This window comes from Arabidopsis lyrata (genome assembly GCF_000004255.2).
Source record: "Arabidopsis lyrata subsp. lyrata unplaced genomic scaffold ARALYscaffold_4, whole genome shotgun sequence".
Lineage (NCBI taxonomy): Eukaryota > Viridiplantae > Streptophyta > Magnoliopsida > Brassicales > Brassicaceae > Arabidopsis > Arabidopsis lyrata.
Genome location: NW_003302552.1, coordinates 267,151 through 288,969, shown reverse-complemented (window position 1 = coordinate 288,969; position 21,819 = coordinate 267,151). Strand labels below are relative to the sequence as shown.

General features: G+C 36.1%; 4 protein-coding genes and 1 long non-coding RNA gene across 10 annotated transcripts in view; 1 reads left to right on the top strand and 4 right to left on the bottom strand.

Moving 5' to 3' along the window:
• The window catches only part of LOC9314617 (coatomer subunit alpha-2), a 4,979-nt gene extending 3,237 nt beyond the window's left edge, over positions 1–1,742 (bottom strand). The window contains exons 1-4 of the mRNA XM_021028616.1: positions 1,508–1,742; positions 1,104–1,339; positions 173–667; positions 11–87 (exon numbers count right to left, since the gene is read on the bottom strand). Coding sequence (XP_020884275.1) covers positions 11–87; positions 173–667; positions 1,104–1,311 — 780 coding nt within the window. The 5' untranslated portion in view covers positions 1,312–1,339; positions 1,508–1,742. The remainder of the gene's footprint in view (positions 1–10; positions 88–172; positions 668–1,103; positions 1,340–1,507) is intronic.
• A 170-nt stretch (positions 1,743–1,912) lies between these two features.
• On the bottom strand, positions 1,913–4,550 carry LOC9314616. 2 transcript variants are annotated; one of them, XM_002878503.2, is made up of 11 exons: positions 4,337–4,550; positions 4,155–4,246; positions 3,933–4,038; positions 3,729–3,827; positions 3,568–3,633; positions 3,369–3,485; positions 3,138–3,212; positions 2,844–2,946; positions 2,675–2,722; positions 2,476–2,597; positions 1,913–2,095 (listed from the first exon to the last, which is right to left on the bottom strand). In XM_002878503.2, exons 1-11 carry the CDS (start codon positions 4,403–4,405, stop codon positions 2,003–2,005), a joined length of 990 nt encoding a protein of 329 aa, XP_002878549.1. In that variant the 5' UTR covers positions 4,406–4,550; the 3' UTR covers positions 1,913–2,002. The 2 variants fall into 2 exon arrangements, with proteins under 2 accessions (XP_002878549.1, XP_020884274.1); XM_021028615.1 differs by having other exon boundaries at positions 1,917–2,095; positions 3,933–4,018; positions 4,337–4,499.
• Positions 4,551–6,186: 1,636 nt separating this feature from the next.
• LOC9314615 lies at positions 6,187–7,385 on the bottom strand. The gene is made up of 5 exons (XR_002332645.1): positions 7,273–7,385; positions 6,893–6,942; positions 6,695–6,771; positions 6,490–6,592; positions 6,187–6,414 (listed from the first exon to the last, which is right to left on the bottom strand). It is a non-coding gene; the product is annotated as an uncharacterized LOC9314615 (long non-coding RNA).
• A 2,474-nt stretch (positions 7,386–9,859) lies between these two features.
• Positions 9,860–17,413, bottom strand: LOC9316445 (kinesin-like protein KIN-7M, chloroplastic). 2 transcript variants are annotated; one of them, XM_021028275.1, is made up of 26 exons: positions 17,243–17,413; positions 16,745–17,154; positions 16,505–16,602; positions 16,304–16,393; positions 16,122–16,174; positions 15,761–15,826; positions 15,594–15,647; positions 15,322–15,381; positions 15,060–15,138; positions 14,907–14,974; positions 14,716–14,772; positions 14,529–14,633; positions 14,137–14,241; positions 13,803–13,910; positions 13,579–13,710; positions 13,310–13,492; positions 13,039–13,179; positions 12,677–12,814; positions 12,367–12,486; positions 12,204–12,254; positions 12,074–12,121; positions 11,822–11,959; positions 10,917–11,627; positions 10,341–10,482; positions 10,129–10,254; positions 9,860–10,020 (listed from the first exon to the last, which is right to left on the bottom strand). In XM_021028275.1, exons 2-25 carry the CDS (start codon positions 17,095–17,097, stop codon positions 10,169–10,171), a joined length of 3,186 nt encoding a protein of 1,061 aa, XP_020883934.1. In that variant the 5' UTR covers positions 17,098–17,154; positions 17,243–17,413; the 3' UTR covers positions 9,860–10,020; positions 10,129–10,168. The 2 variants fall into 2 exon arrangements, with proteins under 2 accessions (XP_020883934.1, XP_020883936.1); XM_021028277.1 differs by having other exon boundaries at positions 13,039–13,176.
• A 1,703-nt stretch (positions 17,414–19,116) lies between these two features.
• Positions 19,117–21,742, top strand: LOC9316444 (xylulose kinase). 4 transcript variants are annotated; one of them, XM_021029957.1, is made up of 9 exons: positions 19,117–19,273; positions 19,351–19,556; positions 19,666–19,805; positions 19,911–20,163; positions 20,277–20,409; positions 20,486–20,574; positions 20,719–20,996; positions 21,119–21,188; positions 21,420–21,742. In XM_021029957.1, the coding sequence occupies exons 1-9, from the start codon at positions 19,210–19,212 to the stop codon at positions 21,645–21,647; spliced, it is 1,461 nt and encodes a 486-aa protein (XP_020885616.1). In that variant the 5' UTR covers positions 19,117–19,209; the 3' UTR covers positions 21,648–21,742. The 4 variants fall into 4 exon arrangements, with proteins under 4 accessions (XP_020885616.1, XP_020885618.1, XP_002880377.1 ...); XM_021029959.1 differs by having other exon boundaries at positions 19,119–19,273; positions 19,662–19,805; XM_002880331.2 differs by having other exon boundaries at positions 19,152–19,273; positions 19,908–20,163.
• The last annotated feature ends 77 nt before the right edge of the window (positions 21,743–21,819 follow it).

Here is a 21,819-nt window from a genome sequence, read left to right as displayed (position 1 = left end):
AATTATGTCTTTGTTTGCCATGGACCATAACGGATGAAACATTATTCATGTGACTTGGCAATGTATCCACTTCCCAAGCTTTAGTTTCTGCAATAAAATTGAAACGCATCAGTACCTCATGATCATAAAATTTCTTTATGTGAAAAAGAAGATGGATATCCATAAGAAATACCATTCATACGCCACAGCTTTACTTGGCGGTCATCGGCACCAGAGACAATGAGAGGAAGGGTGGGATGAAAAGAAGCCCAGTTTACTCCTCTATCATGACCTTCAAGGACGTACTTAACAATAGCGTCAACCCCACCAAAAAGATCAGAATTCATCTGACTAAATCGCATGAGGTCATCAGCAGGAGATGCTGACTTCTTCTTAAGAGCACCAATGTCCCAAACACGGACAGTCTGATCCAGTGATGCTGATACAACAAGGTCTTCCTTTGGATGGAAAGAAGCACACATAACATAATGATTGTGACCAGTCAACACGGAAATACAAGTCCTTGACTGCCAGTTCCATATGCGGATAGTCTGATCGTCACTAGCACTCACAATCCATGGGTTTTCGTGGTGAAATTGGACAGTGCGGATATAATCAAGATGCCCGAGAAGAGTGAAAAGACACCTGTGAAGTTTGTAGTTCCAAACTTTAATCTTGTAATCATCCCCTGCAACATCCAATGTAATCAATGCCATTAACTACAAATGAGTAATGTTCTGGAAGAGCAGTAGGAGAACTATAATGAAGAACAATCCAAGCCATTTTCATTTACAGTTTCTGAGTACTTGCTTATGCCCAAAGACAATACTATGCACATGTAACATAAGATCTGACTTCAATGGACTAGGTCCAATTATCCAATATGTTATATAAGTATGTTAAACACAAATCAAAACTCCAGCTGGGAGTATAAGAGCTTAAGTCAACAGAGTTGGGACAAATCATCAAAACTATCCTCTGAAAAGACACCAAGCTAGATCTAGAAACCGAGGACGCTAACTCGCTAAGGGTTAATACTTAAGCAGATCAGAATTTATAGATGAAGAAAATTTAATAAACAGGACTTTTGTACCTAAAAAACTAGCGTTCAAAAGAAAGCATACCTCCAGAGACGAATAAAGGCTGAGAACTGTGGAAATGAACACCACGAACAGGTCCTTCGTGCTCATCAAATCTATCGATCAAAGTACCCATACGATAATCCCAGAGCTGGATCACACCACTGTGCAAACTGGCGAGAATCCATGGTCGTTTAGGGTGGAAACTCAGACCCTTAACTCGGTTACTCTTGGTCTCGAACTTGGTCAGCATATTCACAGATTACGAAACAGAAACAACTCTACAAAAACCAGATCACAGAGAATGAAATCATGGAGAAAGATCAGTTCATAGAAACCGAAAAAAACGTAATCAACGTGAAATTGAAAACAGATCTAACGATAGGAAGGAGTAAGATCCGAGAAATCGAGATACGAACAATGAAGAAGGAGAAGAAATAGAGATTCACCTCAGATCAGATCAGTTCACAAGGGGAAGCGATCAAGCTCAGCTTCACGGTGACGATCCGTAGCATTACCAGAGAAGCGTGGATGCGAGAGCAAAGAAGGCTACAAGATTGAGAAACCGATCGTTGAGATGAAGAAGAAGAAGAAGAAGAAGAAGACGGTGAGATTCAGTTTCGTCGTATAGATCTGAATCCCTCCGCTCAGAGTTATCTCTGTCTCCAATTTGCGTCTCGCTAATTTAATTGGCATGAATTACTCTTTTTTTTTTATTTTTTTTTTATTTTATATGGAACCATTAACTTTACTTTTTTTTTTTTTTGATTCCAAGATAATTAAAATCTGTAAAATTTGACTAGAGCTTTTTTTTTTTTTAATCAGTTAACACTTCAATGCACAATAAAAATTAATTTATGAGAGAAAAACTATAGTAACAAATTTTAATTGGCGTTATATTACATAAAATTGGAAATATACATATAAATCCATGATTTACAGAATTAACCCTGAAGTAATTTCATAATTTCATTAGCCCTGGACTCGATTCCTTTGAGATACTCGGTCAAGATTCGCTGCTGGTATGAACCACCTTCCTGGTATGATCAAAATAAATGTGGTCAGACTGATGAATTTTGGAAGACCGTATTGGTAACCGTCTGGTTTAAACCCAAATCAAAACCCGGTTAGCCTCACACTTACTTTGAGGAGACAAAAATAATGCAAGCAAATGTTTCATGGTGGTTTCTCTGTATCCTATAAATGGGTACTTAAAATGAAGAATTCTTTTGAAATGAATCTGACTCTTTCTAAACCGATATGGTAACCATCTGGTTTAAACCCAAATCAAACCCGGTTAGCCTCCCATCCACTTATAAAAGACAATGCAGACAAGAGGAGGGGAAGAAAATAATGTTTCAAGGTGTTTCTTTTTTATGTGGCTTTGTTTAGAGAGAGTTTATGTTATGTTACTTACAGTTCGAATCAGTGTGCGCTCGATTCGTTTCTTGATAACAGCAGATAGCTCATCAGGTGTGATATCTCCTTTCCCGATTGTTAACCCGTCTACGAATAGCTTGTTCCATTGTTCCTCAGGAGCTGAAAAACACACATAATGAACCAATGTGAAGAAGTCTGGGGTCTATAGTACATGGAAAAGAGGTTGCAGAAGAGACCTTTAATCAAAGTTTCGAGAAAATGCTCGGCTTTAACAATTTCGTTCCCTGTGACAACAACCAGAAGCTCTAATTGATAAGTTTTTCTGAGTTTAGAGATGCAAACACGATGAGAATGTGTTTTGTAGAAAATGGTCTAGAGAGACTTGGCAAAGTTTTCATAATTGACCTTTCTTTGCGTAGCTACGCTTGGAGAGGATAGTAGCAGAATAGAGTTGAAGAACTTTTTGCAGCATAGCCAATAACCCTGGTTTGTCTTTATCTTCTTTTGCCTGAAAACAAACTTCAGCCTCAAACATTCAAAAGAATACATCTAATCACTGTAAAGGAAAGACCATTTTTTGTTCCTTCAGAAAATCCACCGGTTTTGAACCCAGAATTCTGTGTTACATAGAAGTCAATTGTCTATGACCGATATTTGCAACGAACTTGTAAGTGAAACAAAGCAAATTATTGCACTTACCTGCCGGAGCTGAGCACTAACTTCTGAAAGAAATCCTTCATCTAATTGCCCTTCTTTTTCCCGTTGTATTATTTCCTGTTAATATACTGATATCAGTAACCATGACTATATCACATAAAGACATCCAAAACTAGATAGCCCTTGTGGATATCTGAGGCAGAAGGTTGTATACAAAACAAAAGTGATGATGTCTTGCTTAAAGGAAAGTGAAGAACAACAACTAGTATAAACCTTTTCCATTAGATTGATGGCTTCAGGATCTCTTGGAGGCCATGAAATCTCTTCCACTCCATCTATAGCCGGTCTTAAAATCCCTTTCAGAATATCAGTAGAGGTTTCTATTTTTTCCTACAGGGATACAATGAATTAAAGGAAACACTGAAAAAGAAGAAGAGACAATGAAACCAAGAAGAAGAGAAGAAATATAAACCCGAGTCTTATTCACAACGCAGTCAACTATAGTCATTACAGTTGTAGCTAACTCCTCATAGTCCTTCTGCAAGAAACAAACCGTCCACAAAGCATTATTAGTGGAAACAAAAGAGCTCGAGAGTCTGCTTTATCATTGACATAAACAATAGAAACTCATGCCTTGTCATCTTCTGATTTGCAAGTATCTGACCTAGCTGCGAGTCTTATCCAAAAAACCTCATCAAAAGCAAGGATATTTTCAACAACAATCTTCTCAACCTGTTCAATGGAAACAGCAACAACAACAGCAAACCAAAACTCAATTACTCAAGAAATGATAACAAACACACAACATTTTGCGATGCATATGATATGTTTCCTTACTTGTCTAGGGTTGGCATCTCTAAGAGCATCAATCATCCTATCGATTTCGACAGTCTTCTTAAACGCATCTTCTGGATCTCCCTTGACTGCACAGATCAAAGTTCTCCTGTTTTATTAGACCCAGAAGATTGCAATCATTATCTCATATCTAACTGCATTACACAGAATCATAGCTTCAAGGGCCAAATCTTTACTGAAATCGTTAACTAGAAAGATAATCACCTTCGGTTCAAATCGAATCCAGAGTACAGAGAAAGCTTCCATAGACTCGAAGATACTAAAACCTTAGAACCCAATCTCCAAAGCGACCCACTCTACTTGAAAAAAAAACGGAGGAATAAAGTCATAACAAGAAGAAAGATAGTTTTCGCTAATCATGAAGAAATAAGGACAGAGAGATTCACCAGCTTGCGTTGATGATGATGATGAGAATTGCAAGAGAATAAGCATTGAACAGAGGATATTGCCGCCATTATAGTGAAGGCACCGCACAGAGAAGCTACAAGCTCCGAATTTCTGACGACCGTTCAAAACTCTCGGTAACCAAATCCATCATCCTCGTTGGCCGAAACAAAAAAAATCTATGGTTGTATCATTTGGGCTCACTAGATCCATTATTGGGCCGTAACCATTATTCTTCGGTCCATACTGATATTAAACATACCAATACTAAGTTGGGATGATGGAGATTGGGCTTAATGTTTGATTTGGGCCGTACGATATGGTAAATCTACATATACATTTTTACAGGGGATTTTTGCAAAAAGTCTTTTGTATCCGGGTTTTATCCGGGATTAACTATATTCGGATCTTGGATAAGGATTTTTAAGAATGTTGTCTTAAAAACTGACATTTAAGACTAAATTAAACATACAATTCGTTTTAATCTTATTTCCTTAACTACTTTCCACATTAATCGGCTCTATTCCTTTTTATCAATAGTAGCATTAAAGATTTTCCGTTACGAATCATGCAAAAATCTCTGCTTAGTCCACGATTAGTTTCCAAAATAAAATCTCCCAGATATTTGATAGCATTTAATTACTACCAAATTATCATTTTCGATTTTCCTATTCTACATATCTCTAACAACTCGATTATAAGCATCAATTTAAATAGTTTTCTCCAAAAATCTCGACACAATCTTTCTAATAATCTACATAATACTTATTTCTTCTCTACCAAAATATGCATATCAACGATTTTTTAAAGAGTATTTACCTTAACAATCGGATTTAAAGAATATGCTTTATATAGTTACCATAAATTTTAAATAGCGAGATTTTCAAGATTTTGAACTTAATCACCAAGATTTTCTCGCTTTACAATCAAAGCTAACCCTAAACATCTACAACCTCTATATATAACCAGTCAACATATGCAAAAATAAAAAATATCAGCTCATTAAGAATCATTTTACCTTTTACATCCAGAAAGAAAGTTTTTCAGAGACCTGCGGCTTAACAAATTCGCTTGACGAATCCAAGTTAAGATCTGCATCATGATGGCAATACATAGCCAAAACTGGTGAGAATCTCAAAATCAAACATCCCAATCAGTTTCTAAATTCATTTTTTTTTTTTTTGCAGATTTGTGGATGACAAGAAAGGGTTTGTGCTTCGCATTACATTATTGACTTATTGTATACATTCAGGAAAGCTTTGTTTCAGTGTTAGTTGGATTTGGAATTGATCTAATATATGTTTATAAATTGTTTTGAGCAAGAAGTTTATTGTGTGTAGGCAATGAAGAATTAAGATGATAAGAAAGTATCCTCCCCTAGCCTACAAGTATACACTAACCCAATAGAAAGATGAAGAAATTAGAGCCGATTAGAAGGACCATTTTTAGGCGGAAAGAAAGACGATATATTTCTTCATATGTGTACTCAGATTTGGTATAGTATTAATGACTATTCATCTGATAAATTTTTAATTTGAATGCCAGGATATGCAGTATAATGTTTTACTAATCATATCACTTACTAAAAGGGTTCAAGTAATTTCTTACTTCTACTCAATGAATCAACCAACTCTATATATTAGCTATATTCATGAGTATATGATTATTAAAGAAATAAGTAATACTGACCTGTTTCAAGGAGAAGTGGCAACGTATGAGTATATATATGACTCTTGCCTTTTGATATTAGTCATGGACCTGTTTGCTAAACCATGTGTATCAGACAAACAACCATTTGTTTTGATATTGATATTAGCCATGGACCTGTTTGCCCATCCCAAGTCATCCAAGTCAACCATGAAAGATGTGAAAGAAATTGTTAAAGGACCTAGATCTAACAGGCCACATGGAAATAAGTAATATTCTCTTTTTTATATGTGAAATCAAGAGGCACAAAAGTTAAAACATCCAAGTCAACCATGAAGTGTACCTCCAGAGCCTTCGCATAAGAGTTGATGAAAAGCTGTGACTTCCAAGCAATAGTTCTTGAATGCTGCCTCAGGTACTTGCTTATCTCCATCTACAACCAGGAGGAATGGCTCAACCCTACGTGCAAAACTTAAATACTGAACCACGATGAATGGAGGATACTTACATCTATAGCTCCACCTCTAGGAACAACAGTTGAGTTCTTCATAGCTCTTCTCACAATCATGATTGGTAATTTGGTATTTGGACTTGGAGGACTTCACAAACACCTAACAAAAGATACACAAAACCTAAGTATTTATCATAACGAGATGATGCGTAATCTATAGAAATTTCTCATAAATAATTTATCAGAAAGAGTGGATTAGTACCATCACCATGTTACAATCGGGTTCTTACTCAAGAGTATCAGATGCTCCACCGAACAAGTTACAATAATCAGCTTCTTCTGGATGAAAAATCCGATGAAGATAATGCAATGAAAATAATTGTTGTAGCAAGAGGTGAAAGCGTGTTAGATAACGGAACATGGAGTATTGAAGAGACCAATAGTGAAGTATTGAAGAGACCATTAGAAGTACTGGCAGATCTTTGACATCTTTCGATTCCGAGAAACCACCTACCATATACAAAAAAAACAACAGAACTTCTAACTCAAATCTCAATAAATTAAGCATCTACAACTATGAACCCTAATTGCCATTACCAAAGTGAAATTGAGAATGATCTAATGACTTTGGACTAGCTTTCTCATTAAAATTGGGAGATTCAACTTAAGTAACTGAATTTTCGATTGAGGATAACCTCTCGCTAGATTTCTTTAAAAATTGAAGTCAATTCACAACTAAATCAGATTAATTTCACAGAATCCATCAAATTCAAGTAAGATCACAAGATTAGAATCGGGATTACGATCACCAACTCTACAACCAAAGAGGAGAAGAAAAACCTGGAGAAGTGAGCATGGTTCAGATCGACTCGAATCATGGTGATCTCGCATGACTCGGTTTTTGTCGGGAAAAGCTCGAGAAAGAGAGAGACGACAACAAGAGAAGGAAAAAAAACACGGGACATTTTTTGTTTTCCTTTTGCTCATTTTTTTAACCACTCAGCTATTGACACGTAGCGCATCTTAGCTTCTCTAAAACATCTTAATTAAGATCTGCATCTTAGCAATTGTTTGTTGTTTTCATTAATTTTAATTACTTTTAATGCTAAGATTTTGTTATCAAGCATCAAATCGATTATTACAGTAACAGCAAATATATATATTTTTACCTTTCAATTTAGACAAAAAATTCAAGCAGATCTAATTTGTTGGTGTCGGCTCCTATGGACTTAATGGATCTTCGGTTTTGGATAGTTTATCTTGAATAAGGAAAATCGGGGCTCTAATCGAAAAGAAATGTGAAGAATGAGAAAGAGAATCGTCAGAAATCGAAGAAGAGGAAAGAAGATGAAAGGGGTTTTGACAGATTTTTTTTTCTCTCAAATGGGTTAATTGTTTTCTCAGGTTAAATTGATATACTCAACTAATATTTTAAAATTATGGTTTTTATAAAATTAATCGACCCGCGGTGTACCGCGAGTCAAAATCTAGGTAATATTACCGCGGGTCAAAACATTAATCGACATCTTTCCATACTGCCAAGATTTATTCAAAGTTTCAAGATGGCAGAGGATGGTGAATTGAAGTTCTTTGATAGTCGGAATTGTTTTTTCCGTTATGACACCGACACACTTTAATCCGTTAACGGTACCCATTTCTTCCCGTTTTTTTTTTCGATCATATACACACATTTAAAACTTATATTTCTTTTCACTAAATATATGTTCATAAATACTATAAATTTTATTTTTACAAAACTCAATATATTCAAATGAAATCAAATACAATATCTTATGTGTGTAATTTTATAAAATTGGAAATGGCATAATTTGAGTACAAGTTAGTGATGTATTGGAAATTTTTATAAATCTATATTTACTAAAATGAAATTGAAATTGACTAATTCTACCATTTATAGATATATATACAACTCTAACTTTCAATACATACATTTAAATTAATTAAAATTTCATATATATCACATAATATATTAAAATTAATAATTAAAAAAAATCAAATAATATTTAGGCCCGCGGTGTACCGCGGGTTAACATCTAGTATAACAATATATGTAGAGTAGGGCTTAATATTAGATTTAACCCAATAAATAATTGAGCAAAATTATATGTCGGTTTGGATTTATAAAGAAAGTGATTAGGGTTTAAATTTACAATTAAACGAAATTATATGTTGGTTTGGGTTTACAAATGTGGATTAAGGTTTAGCTTTTACAATTAAACCAAATTATATGTCGGTTTGGATTTATAAAAGAGCGATTAGGATTTAGATTTTACAATTAAACAAAACTATACGTCGATTTGGATTTATAAATAGGGTTTATGGTTTAGATTTTACAATTAAGCAAAATTATATGTCGGTTTGGGTTTATATAAGAGTGGTTAAGGTTTAGATTTTATAATTAAATGAAATTATATGTCCGTTTGGATTTATAAAAGAATGGTTATAGTTTAAATTTTACAATTAATTCAAATTAGGGTGTTTTAATGAATTTGTTTATTTAATTTAGATTGTAGTAATTGTTTTAATTTGTTTAATTAGATAATATGGCAAACTCTAATTGGTTAATTAAGAGGGGGTGAATGAAAGAGATTCACTCTTAGGGGTGAACCCTAGAATTGTTTCTTCTTTTTGTCTCTACTTTTGAGTTAGTTTTTTGGGATTTTGGTCTAATGTGTCATATCTGTAGCAAAGCTTACAGAAATGACCACAAAACATATGTCTTTCCAAATGTGCTATAATGGTGGACAAGAATTTGAACCGAAAATTTTTGGTAGACAAGAAATGTTGTCCACCTTTGAAACAACAGATTGAGAAGATATTTGGTGGACAAAAAATCTTGTCCACCTTTGAAACAACAGACTTTTGGTGGACAAGAATTCGAAACGACATACAAAAATTTGGGTAGACAAGAATTGTCGTCCACCATTATGGCACATTTGGAAAGATTTATATTTTGTAGCATTTTTGCTAAGTTTTTGAACAGTAAATGGCATATTAGTTAGATTTCTCTAGTTTTTTCTTCAATAATATTTTCTCTTCTTTGGTCAATAAATTCTAAATTCATTATACGGTTTAATAAATCGTTTGCATAGATAAAGAAACGAGTTCCATGTTTGTACTTCTTTTGAGAATTTTGGGATGAAATTTCATGAATTAGCAAAAAAAAATCTATTACTTTAAACTTTGCACTTACTATGAAACGGCTTTCGCCAATGCAGATACAAGTAATATTTGAACTATGGAACTATTTTCATAAGCAAAAAAAAAAGCTTAATTGTTGATTAGGGAGCAATATGAACAGATTAACTCATTCTTTTTTTTTTATTTTTTTTTTTTTATACGCAGATAGCATATGATATATGTTTCTTTTTTCTACTTTTTTTTTGTTTTGTTTTGTTTTTCTGTTAGCATGTTATGTTTCCTCTTTCTTTACCACATTTTTGAATAGGAAGATATAACAAATACATTACATACAAGAAAATAAAACCAAAATGTAATGAAATAATTCTAGCCTGCCGTTCTGGAAAATATTAGCAAACAAACAGACTTCCGTATAGTTCTTGATACCTGCAAAATCACATATAATCGTCTTTCAATAATAGATTGCCTAATGTATTTGAACTAAAGCATTTTGAATTATAAAGATTTTGTGATGGTGGGAATTATTGGAATTACCTTATACTGTGTGCAGGAGAGTGACTAGACTTGTAGCGGGTCAAGACGGGAAGGCGAACAGGCGATCCGAGATCTTGGTTCGGCAGATTGGGCACTCAGAGCAGGCAAGTGAACAAGATTTACAAACTGCATAAAAGAGAGATATTGTCATCGTTTTAAGTTTACTTGGTACTTAATGAAGGATCCTCAGGGAAAGTGACAGTGAGACTTACGGCAGAAATGACGGCAAGGGAGGAGAATTGTGGCAGTCGGCGACTCAAAACAGACTTTACATATATGTGAGTTTGCATCAGCATTGGCTGCTGCAGCCGCCTGCGATTTCATCTCTTTCTCCTTCATCTCTTGCATTCTTGCCTATTATGTATATAAAGCATCAAATGCAGAACAAAATACAATGTGAGATGAATCATTGTTTTCATAACCCGTACAGAAAATCCCACACGTGTACAAAAGTTCCATATCCCCAAAAATCCAGAGAAATATTCAATACTCACAAGTAACTTTACTTAATTATCCGTAAAGATCACTTGTATTATAGATATTTAGAACATGATACTTATTTGAATATCTTGGATCAGCTAAAGCTATTTAAATATTTTGAACCATATATTTTTGGGTGTTTTGAAGGTCTTAATATCTGTTACCCGATCTGAAGGTCATGGCATAAAGGATAAGGAGCGAACGGGTAATGGACAATAGATTTGCCTACCGCTAGACTATGTAATAGGTTTATAGACAACTAAGAATGCTGAAAGAAAATATAGAACGCAGATTTGCAAAAGTTTTACCTTAAGACGAGCAACGAGGGGTTCCTCCTTTAGTGTCTCTTGAGCCTTGGCAACTATTACTTCTTCATGTCCATCCACGATTTGCCTCTCTTTCAAGAATGCATTTTGTTGACTCTTATTATCTAACTCTGTCGCTTCATCTTCCTTTACAGACTCTGCTTCGTCACTCTTTTGTATTGACAAGGCGCCACTATTGGCTTTCTTCAACTTGGCAACAAGTACCCACATGTTGGCTAAATCGTTTTCAAGTGCCTCTTCTCTTCTCTTTGCTTCTTCCACTTTTTTCTTATACTCTTCTTCTATGTATTGTTTCTCAGCTAATGTAGCCTCGAGTACTGCTTCTCGCTGTTTTCTTGCCTGCAATTCCATTGTGAGATTTTCTTGGTTGAGGTTCCATGAGTCTGAGATCCTTGCCTTTCTCCCTGGCCTTGTTCCATTGCGGTTCGCCACGCTGTTCATGGAGCTATTGTTACGCTTCTGAGCTGCCGCTGCCAAGTCTCTTGCAGCTACTAATTCTTTTTCTAGCTTTGCGTTTTGAAGCGAGAGCTTTGTAACTTCATCAGCTAGATTCTTCAGCTCAATAGCAGCTGCCGAGGCCAATTCCTTTGCGTATGAAGCTTCTTCAGCTAATTTCTGATTTTGCACTCGTAATCCACTCTTCTCCTCCACATTCTGCACATGCTCTAGCTTCAACTTATTGTTCTCAATCTCCTGAAGAATAAAAACACAACGTTCATGTATATATAATCAGAGATCCGGCATTCATATACAATATTTTGTGTGTTTTTTCCCAATCTCTTCCCTATCGGTGCAGATATTTATCAGGCATACTTGTGATATCAGGCATACTTGTGAGATGCGTGATCTCAAATTTGACAAAAAGGGTTGAGAATTTGATAAATTACCTGAGACTGTACTTTCTTTTTCAGCTCGTCTACATACTCTTCAGTCACAGCATCAGAACAAGATAGAGTGGACTTCTGATTCGATAATCGTTCCTCTAGAAGATGCAACTTTTCGTGCAATTCATTGTTCTCGGTACACTGTAGTTGTTAGAGCATGTGTATAGAAGTAAGGATGACTGAGATAATAGCCAAAAGAAAATGCTGTTTATGAAGAATGAGAAAGAAAAAAGGAGTCTGTGATTTAGAAGTGACCTTTGTCTGTAGTTGTTCTTGGAGAATACGATTATCTGCTGATATGATCTGATCCATAGGTAGAACACAATTAAATATATATATTGACTTGACAGATCTTCCATTTTCGCTATAGAAAAAGACATTTTACCTCCAGCTCAAAGCTCTTCTCATTGCATTGTGTCATCAATCTCATAACTTTCTGAAAACAGCAAAATAATTGTAATACCTTTAGCTGATCCACATTGTGTCCACAACTGAATCACCTTAACAGAGTTAAGGATTATAGTAATAAGATGTATAGATTAAATTACCTGTTGCATCTCAATCGATGATGCATTAGCAATTGAAGCTTCACCACTCTCAGTTATTCGCTGTTCCAAGGATCTCATTTGTCTTTGCTTTTCTTGAATCTCTCGTTCTAGATTCTGGATCTGCATGCCAGAATAATAAGTTCCATAGTTCCATAGTTAAAGGTAAATGAATGGCTTAAAGTGGAATGCTAATAAAGTTCAGCCAATGGTCTGGATATGCATTTTCCGATTTTCAGGGTTAAAAATTGATATTAGGGAGACCACCGTCATACTGGTATAAAACTCCAGAAAGATAAAGAAGAATCTTTACTTGGATTTTCGAGTTTTCAGGATCATTTATGGACTGATCCACCAAACGCTTAAGAGTGCTTGTGCTGAAAGCTATCTCACCAGCAAGCATCTTAACTTGTTCAACGAGGAGATCCATTTCATCTGGATTCATAACGCCCTACAATAGCCACAACTATCAAATTTCATTTTCTGATAAGAAGACAGTGAAAAAACCATACTCATGGGTTAAAAGAAAGGTTAAACACTTAAATGGATGCATGCGACACAGAATCATTGAATACGCTTTCCTGTAACCATTTGGATTGAAAACAAGAATACACCAAACTTTGAATAAACGAAATTCAATGTAAAACTATGTACGCTAAGAATCCCAGAACTTACTTGAGTTAATTCTGCACCAGAACCAACCGGAGAGTTTTCATCCTTAAACTTGCTGGAAGACCGTCTCGCATCTGATGCCAGAGAGAGAGTTGAAGATGGAGATGCCAGATTATCACTATCCAAGAGCAGAGAGTCTAACTTCTGAAGAGCAAAAAGAAAACTGAATGAGTCAATCTGGTATCAAACGTCTTGGGCAGTGAGGTACCAACAAGCAACAGTAAAAAAAGAATATAGGAACACAGTGATAATCAGATCTGAATAACAAACTTACATCATCTTTACCAGCAGAAATGCTGCGCTGATGAGCTGGTGTATCACCTAAATATCCAGGAATAGAATTCTTGGTAGAGACGAGTATGAGCTTTGTAAGCTTTTGGATTCTACTCATTAGAGCTGCTTTAGCTTCTTCTTCTTCCTCCAATCTTGATTGCATCTTCACTTGACCTTCTTGTAGCTGTTTATAAATTGATAGTTCTATCTATTCACCAAATAGGAATAAACTCAAACATTCATGATATAACAAGTCGGGGAGGTTAGAACCTGTTGCTTTAGGCTCAATAACTCTTCGTGACTGACACCAACAAGCACACCCCTTCTTAGCTGATCAAGTTCGTCTCTGAGGGTCGAGATTTCTTTCTGATATTTCTTAATCAATGACTTCTCATCTATGATCTGTTTCAAGATATGAAACAATGTATGTTTTAGCCGAGGTTTAAGTTATGCCATAGATAGGAGCCATCATGACCAAAAGCCTAAGAAATAACCTTATTGCGCGAGGCATTAATTTCAATTCTCTTTGCCCTGCTGGCAAACTTCAAAGTGTTATGAGTTTCCTCTGTACTGCTTGACGCAGGAGTAACTGTACATATGAGCTACAAAAGTTGAAGGAAATAAAATTTTAATTAGCTTCTGTTCATTGCGATTTTATAATTAAAATCAGCACGCAGCATATGATAGATAGCCAATAAATATAAACAAACCAACATTGCCTTAAATAAGCTACTGGAGACATCACAATTAAACAATCTGAGACAGTCAACAGTGTGAAAACCATTACAGTAAAATGGGAAATATTCACCAGATACAGAAGAGTCGTACCGATACATGCCCATGCCCACTCAGTGAAGATTGCAGAAGACGAGTTAGCTTAGAGTCCCGAAATGGGACATGAGTTGTCTTGCCCTCAGTCAGTTTTCCAATCACCTACATATTGAAACCATAAGAGATAGTTTATAATCAAAACATCCCTAGATCCATTTCAAAGGTTAGGTGACTAGAGATGTTATCCTGGACATAAGGACACAAAAAGGGAACAGGCTTATCAGAAAATAAAGGCATTGATCATCAAGATACACTACCAAACCAGGTTGTTCTTCTAAGGCAGTTTTACATTATACTATCACAGAAATTGTGATTTACATCATATTTTAATTGAAAAGGAAATATCTGACAAATTAAAAGAAAGTTCAAACATAATAAGAGACACCTACAGTTCCCAGAGTCAGAAGACTCTTGTTGATGTATGCACCCTCTTTCCTCCTCATTCCCGTTGTCTCAGTTTTGGAACTCTCAGATCCAGCTAAGTCAATCAAATTCTGAGCAAAAAAAGAGACACTGTGAGTGAGCTGTCTATAAGACGAGAGATCTAATGCAATGAAAGAAGAAAGAAGCCCTTACTAGCTGAGAAAAAATAACTCCATCATATTGGTCTCCATGAGCACTACTTTCAATCATCTGCAAACAAAGAATACTTGAAATTGAAACTTAAAAATGCATAGCAAGGAAATTTGTAAGAGGAAACGTATCCAAAGGACATTGAGAGGATCAGGGGTAAAAAAAATGGGATGTTCACAAGATTGAAGATGTACCAGTGTAAATATCGTGTGACTTCTGCTGCTCATCAGGTTGAAATTATTTGAACCAACATGACGATGTTCTGCCGTTGAAGATCAAAACAGTAATAAGGAAACGCATATAGGAATATTTTGAAAACATGTCTCGGCAGTAATGTTTCCAATTACCTTCCCCAGCTGCAATGAAAGATAGCGCATGGCCTGGAGACAAAACGACTTCTTCCTTGATACCCTCAACGTAAGTGCCCTATAAACAATATCCACTCTTGATCAAACCAAGGTAATCCATAAGAAAACAGATGGATGCAACATGGACAATTCAACAAGTGTGTTCATCTTCTTTGTTCTTGTTAAAGAGAAAATAATGAAATCTTGCTTGTTTGATATACATTGGTAATCATGTGTGAGAGAAAGTGAACAATGTGGAAACCTGGGAATCCTCTCTAATTCGTAAATTTTGCCCTGTTGGATCCAGTAAGTCATTTATCACCTGATACAAGGACAAAAGTAAGAAACTTGCTGACAAATGGACATATAAGCAATTAAGCACACTCATCTAAAACAATAGACATGATGAGTTATAACACATGTTACCAAAACAAGGAGATAGATCATATATACTTCAACGTGAGGGGAGAGGAAACTATATATGACTATATGAGGGTAAAAGCCTTAACTTCATGATTTATTAACTTTGCATACCTCATTGTATATTTCAAGATATGAAACACGGAGCAGGAACTCTCTTCCGGTGGTCTGATATTTAGAATGATGTAAGAAATTAGCAGATATGACACTGTAATAGGTGCACGAAGAACAGTAAATCAGAAAAGGACCATATAGCTTGTAAGTTGAAGAAGATCACTTACTTCCTGGATGATACTGAACACGTCTTTTATTGCTAATGGTATGATTCCAGGAAAATTGTGATCACCCTATGCATATTGCAAATGAAGCAATGGTCAATTATTAACTACATGTATAGCTGAACCTCTGATTGTTTGATGGAAATCCAAGATGCATATGATGCTTTAAGAAGAGATCATTTTGGTCAATCTTAATCAAGATCTTCTCTAATTTTTAGCAACATAAGCATGTCAATAAAACATCTATCAGCAACTATATTCACCAGTCTTTGTATGATATCTCATAATCTTTCACAACACAGTAAACGTTGTAAGAAGCCAGTATAACCAAGTGGCGTATAGTGTGAATTTCGAAAAGACTTACATGCATTGTATGTGTCTTTCCACTGCTTGTAACACCATAAGCAAAAACGGTTCCTGTCAAATTGCAAACACAGAGTCAGAATACTTACCTGCAAGCAATGCTACTAGCAAATGAGTTGGCTAAAGGTATTTCAATGACAAACATAACTCTAGTTTAATGGATAACGCAGCTATACTCCTTACCGTTAACACCTTCCATAGCAGCCTTGACTACAGGTTTAGCAGCTACGTCATATACTTCTGGAGTTGTTGATTGTGGTCCAAAAACTTTATCTGGCATCAACAAATTCGGAAGAACATTCATTGAACAAACCAAGTCGACCAAAACTATAATCAATGAACAGTAAATTGAAATTATCTCCGGCAATAAATTCATCTCAATACCAAATGCGTAAGCTGTGAGGGGATTGTATTCATTCCTGACCATCTTATCCGCGTCAGGATACCAAACAATCTCGTCTCCTCTTTGATACTCCCTTTCACTGCAATCAAACAAATAATTCCGGAGATTTTGAAAATTGACTAAGTATCAATTCACATTTCATCAATCCCAGACTTCTAAAGCATAATAACCGTGAAATTGTATCAAATAGATCTGCTATTCCGCTTCCAGATCTACCGTACCTCATCGGACGAAATCGAACGGTGACGGAGATACTATCTCGCTCAGAGGTGATAGTCGGCACAGACTCGCCAATTAGCCCCTCCGATGGGTAAGTGACGGACGATTGCGCTCCATAAGTCCCGGAGCCGCCGATTGGACCGGAATCGGAAATGGTGCGAGTAATCGACATAGATCGGGACCCGCTTACACTGCCGGAATTGTAAACGGTAGAAGTAGGTGTGGAAGAAGAGCGAGGTAATAGACGATTATTTATAAGAGACGAAGAAGTAGACGAAGCCGAAGAGTAAGGACTGGGAGGTCTACGGTGCGAAAATGGAGAACGACTCCTAGTTCTAGATGACGATGAAGCCATCCACTACTCCGAGGAGGAATCAACTCGTTCAAACTCGGTTACGAAATCGGTGAAAATCTGAAGACGAAGATAGAAAGAATCAAGCGAAAAAAAAAACTCCAAATGTGAAGATGCTCTTCAAGAGAATGTGTCAGTGGAAACTCACATGGCTGGGGACAGAAAAAGCAATAATATGCTCTTCATCTTCTTCTCTCTTTCTTCTTCTCTTCTCTACTTTTCCATGGTTAAGCTACGCGAAGGTGAGAAAAAGATAGTGAGACCACAAAGAGAGAGAGCGATTGTTTCGTCTTCTTCACGCGACGGTGGTGAAGAGAGAGAGATTGGAGATATTTTTTTGGTGAAAGCGTCTTTTTCAGATTTTGAATTTTTGATTAATAAATTGTTTTTACTGTGACTAATTTTTGAGATTCGAACGTGGTTGAGGATTAAAATAAAATAACCGTGAACCGGATCAAAAGGTTTTCGAAAAAATGGAATAAACCGAACGAGCGGGAAGAACGATGGGTTAGTAAAAATGAACGATATGTCCTTTTTGCCCTTTAATTCGTTCAATATTTTTGTTCCGGTTCACACTAAACCAAACTGAATGAAATCCTAGTGAAATATATTCAATTTAAACCGAATTTATTCAAAATTTAATCAAGGAATTGTATATCCAACACCAAATCGAAAAATAAACATACAGATTTAAATGTAAATTTTTCTTAAGGGACTCAAATTGTTGAAAATTTTGAGTGCTAGTAAATTGTTTATGGATCTTTTTTCGAATAGTCTCTACGTCAATTCCAATGGAATATTATTTGGGACATTACGTTAGATTCTACTTAACTGCAACATGTCGAATAGATTCAGTACTGAATTTAATAATGGCTAGATAAACGGAAACATTATCCTTAAATAGATGATGTACTATTAAATCCTGCAAATTGCAAAAGACAAAACTAGCTATTACATATACATCAATATCAAAAATAAAAATAAAATAAAACTAATCCAACAAAATGGAGTTATTACGAGCACGTACATCTTGTTTCCATTTTATTAAAAACTTCTGTTACACATCTATTGAATATGTGATGTGGGTCCTTAATATCAGCCCCGGCTCAGATGGGTAGGGCACAGGTGCGACGGCCCGGAGCTTTTTTTTTTTATAAAAAATTTACATATAAAAAAGACCCAAATATTTTTTAAAAATATTATTAATATGAGAATTATATTTTAAGAGGTCTAATTATTTATAAGAAAATATATAAAAAGACCCAAAATTTTTAAAATAACAATTTTTACTATAAAAACTCTGCAAAAATTTTAAAAATTAAATAAATTTTCTCTTTGTATATAATAATAGGCCAAAAAAAATTTTTTTGCCCTAAGGCTCTCAAATATATTTAGCCGGGGCTGCTTAATATACCAAGTAATTTAAGTTTAGAGTGTGATTGCTTCTCGAAGCTAAGTACCAGTGGCAAAGTAGTTGTCATATCTCCCACTTCTTGAGCTCCACCGCACATCTGGCTCACACGTGCATGCTTTTCACAATGTGTTTTCAGCAAAAAAAAAAAAAAAAAAAAATCAACCTTTGCCTCATAGTTTTTCCCAGTATACAAAGTCAGATTTTAGACATTCCAATTTGATGAATAAGGATATCAATCTCTTTTTATATATGGGACACACAAAAAAGAAACTTTCGTGTATTACCACTAGACCACGACCCATTTGGTTCATATGCAACTGCAATGTTGTTATTTTTAGTTTTGCGTCTTAGTGCTATGATTTCAATCAATATGGTGCAAGAGAGAGGATTGTCATCATTATTAGTCGTGGGCCGAAGCTAAAGTGGGCCAACGAGGGTCCATATCTGAAGATGCCAAACGGAAACCGCACGCATAATCGGATGACAAGAGAATGTGCAGCCCAACTGAGTGGAGGACTATTATGTTTTTTAAAATAAAAATTAAATAACACGGAAGGCTAAAATGGTAAATTATTTTGAAGAGGAAAAAAATCATCAATTTTCAAATCCAACGGTCACGAATTTGCAAGCTCCCTTATCTATGGAGTCGTTTGGAAGAAAGCAGAGCCTCAGAAGAAGAAACCCAGGAAGCAAAGAGAGAGATGCTGATTCTTCGACAATTTCAGATCTCTTCGTTTGAACTCTTTCAATCTCCAAAACAATCTGGTAAACATGATGATTCTTCGTTTTAATGGCGTTCTTTTAGGAGCTGAATGATTCATGATATATAATGTTAATCTCAGGGTGTTCTAGTTCAAGGACCAGAACTCGGTTTTACTCTAATCTAGGAAGGAGCTCTGATTTCATAGTTATGAGTGACAATAAAGGAACCAACTTTGAAAAACTTTATCTTGGTATGGATTTTGGTACTTCTGGAGCTCGATTTACAGTTATTGATGAGCAAGGAGAGATTAAAGCACAAGGCAAAAGAGAATATCCTCCTTTCATAGTAATAAAAACTTTCCATTTGTACTCAAATTAACAGTCTTTGTCAAAGCCAGCTAATTACAGGTGAGCTGCTTCTATGGACTGAGACATATGTTTTGTTATCTAGATAGAAAGAAGAAAGAATGGATTGGGTGAGCTCATGGAAAGCAACTCTTTTTTCGTTGCTTGAGGATATTCCCATTACTGTTCGCTCCCTCGTCTCATCCATTTCGCTTGATGGAACTTCTGCAACAACTCTCATCTTAAACAGGCATGTGAACGTATTCTTAAGCATCATCATCAGTCATCGTAGCTATTTGAAATCATTGAATTGCTGTTTAAATCCCCTTTGCTTATATTCAATTATGTGTAGCAGTGAGAGTGGAGAAGTTCTGTGTCAACCTTTTCTCTACAACCAGAGCTGCCCTGATGCTCTCCCAGAGGTCAAGTCTATAGCGCCAGAAAACCACACAGTCTGCTCTGGTTCTTCTACCTTGTGCAAACTTGTCTCATGGTGGAACACTGAGGTGCCAAACAGAGAATCAGCGGTATTGCTGCATCAGGCAGACTGGTTGTTGTGGTTACTTCACGGTAGACTCGGTGTGTCAGATTACAATAACGCCTTGAAGGTAAGACCGTGATATATTCTCTGCTAGGTGTCGATTATTCGGCTCCAAAAATATCATATTCTAACAAGAAAATGTAGCTCAGAAGTGTTTTCCTATTTTGGAATTCCATGCAGGTGGGATATGATCCTGAAAGTGAATCATATCCATCATGGTTGCTAAGTCAGCCTTATTCTCAGTTATTACCTGTGGTGCAAGCTCCTGGAACATCAATATGCAATCTGAAAGAAAGCATTAGAAGCCAATTCGGTAAGTTTTTCTTACATGTAACAAAATATCAATGAAAAGAAACATATTGTTTCAATTTTCTCTTTTGCTTGACCAGGGTTTCCGGATGATTGCATTGTCTGCACCGGTACTACTGATAGCATAGCTGCATTTCTAGCAGCACGCGCGACTCAACCTGGGAAAGCAGTGAGCACTCTTCAATACTTTCTGAATGTTACTTATCTCTCAGCTCTTCACTTAACCTTTCTATGTGATAACTGAAGTGTGTGCCACATATTAATGATTCCTTGTACCATGAAATGATTCCTTGTTTATAATTGTTTTCCAAAGGTGACTTCATTGGGTTCGACCTTAGCCATCAAACTTCTCAGCACCAAAAGAGTTGATGATGCGAGGTATGGAGTCTACAGTCACCGCCTGGATGACAAATGGTTGGTCGGAGGAGCTTCCAATACTGGTGGAGCCATTCTCAGACAGCTATTTAGTGATGAACAATTAGAGATACTGAGCCAAGAAATCAATCCTATGGTCGCATCTCCTCTAGATTACTATCCTCTGCTAACTAGCGGTGAAAGATTTCCCATAGCTGATCCTAACTTGGCTCCCAGGTTTGTCTGCCTTTCTCATGTTCTCACAAGTGTCTCTGTATATGTAACAAGAAAGATTTATATCGAACTTCCCTCAAAGCGTCTGTGTAGATTCACTTAAAAAGCATGTTTACATACTGCAGATTACTTCCACGCCCAGAAAGCGACGTTGAATACTTGCATGGTATCTTGGAATCAATCGCACGTATTGAGGTACGAACAACCATTTCCAAGTGGTTGCTACTGAATTTCACATGACTCATGGAAGCACTCATAATGATTATGAAACTAGGTGCAATATTGGTTTTATCTTCAACTCCACATCTGAGCAAAGTCTCTTACTTTGCATCAACTTCATATTTCTAAGTCCAAGCTCTTCAAGAACCACGGCTTGATTTAGTAACTAACAGTGACTCATCATGGTGTTGGATATAACACTAACAGGGGAAAGGCTACAAGTTGCTGAAAGAGATGGGAGCAACGGAGGCCGAGGAAGTGTGGACAGCAGGAGGTGGAGCCAAGAATGACAAGTGGATAAAGATAAGGCAGCGCGTTCTAGGTTTGCCTGTGAAAAAGGCTGTCCACACAGAAGCGTCCTATGGAGCTTCTCTTCTTGCGTTGAAGGGTGCAAAAAGCAAAACAGAAGAGCGGTTTGTGAAACAGAGCATGTGAACAAATGCGTGCGCATAGAACAAATGATTGTATTTTGTTGTATGTATGTACTGAAGCTGACAAGCTGTGTTGTTATGGAACAACATTTCCTGCAATTTTGATTTTGTGTGACAAAATGTGTCGTCTAAAACAAAATTGACGTGATTTGTGAATCATTTTTACAAAATTGAAG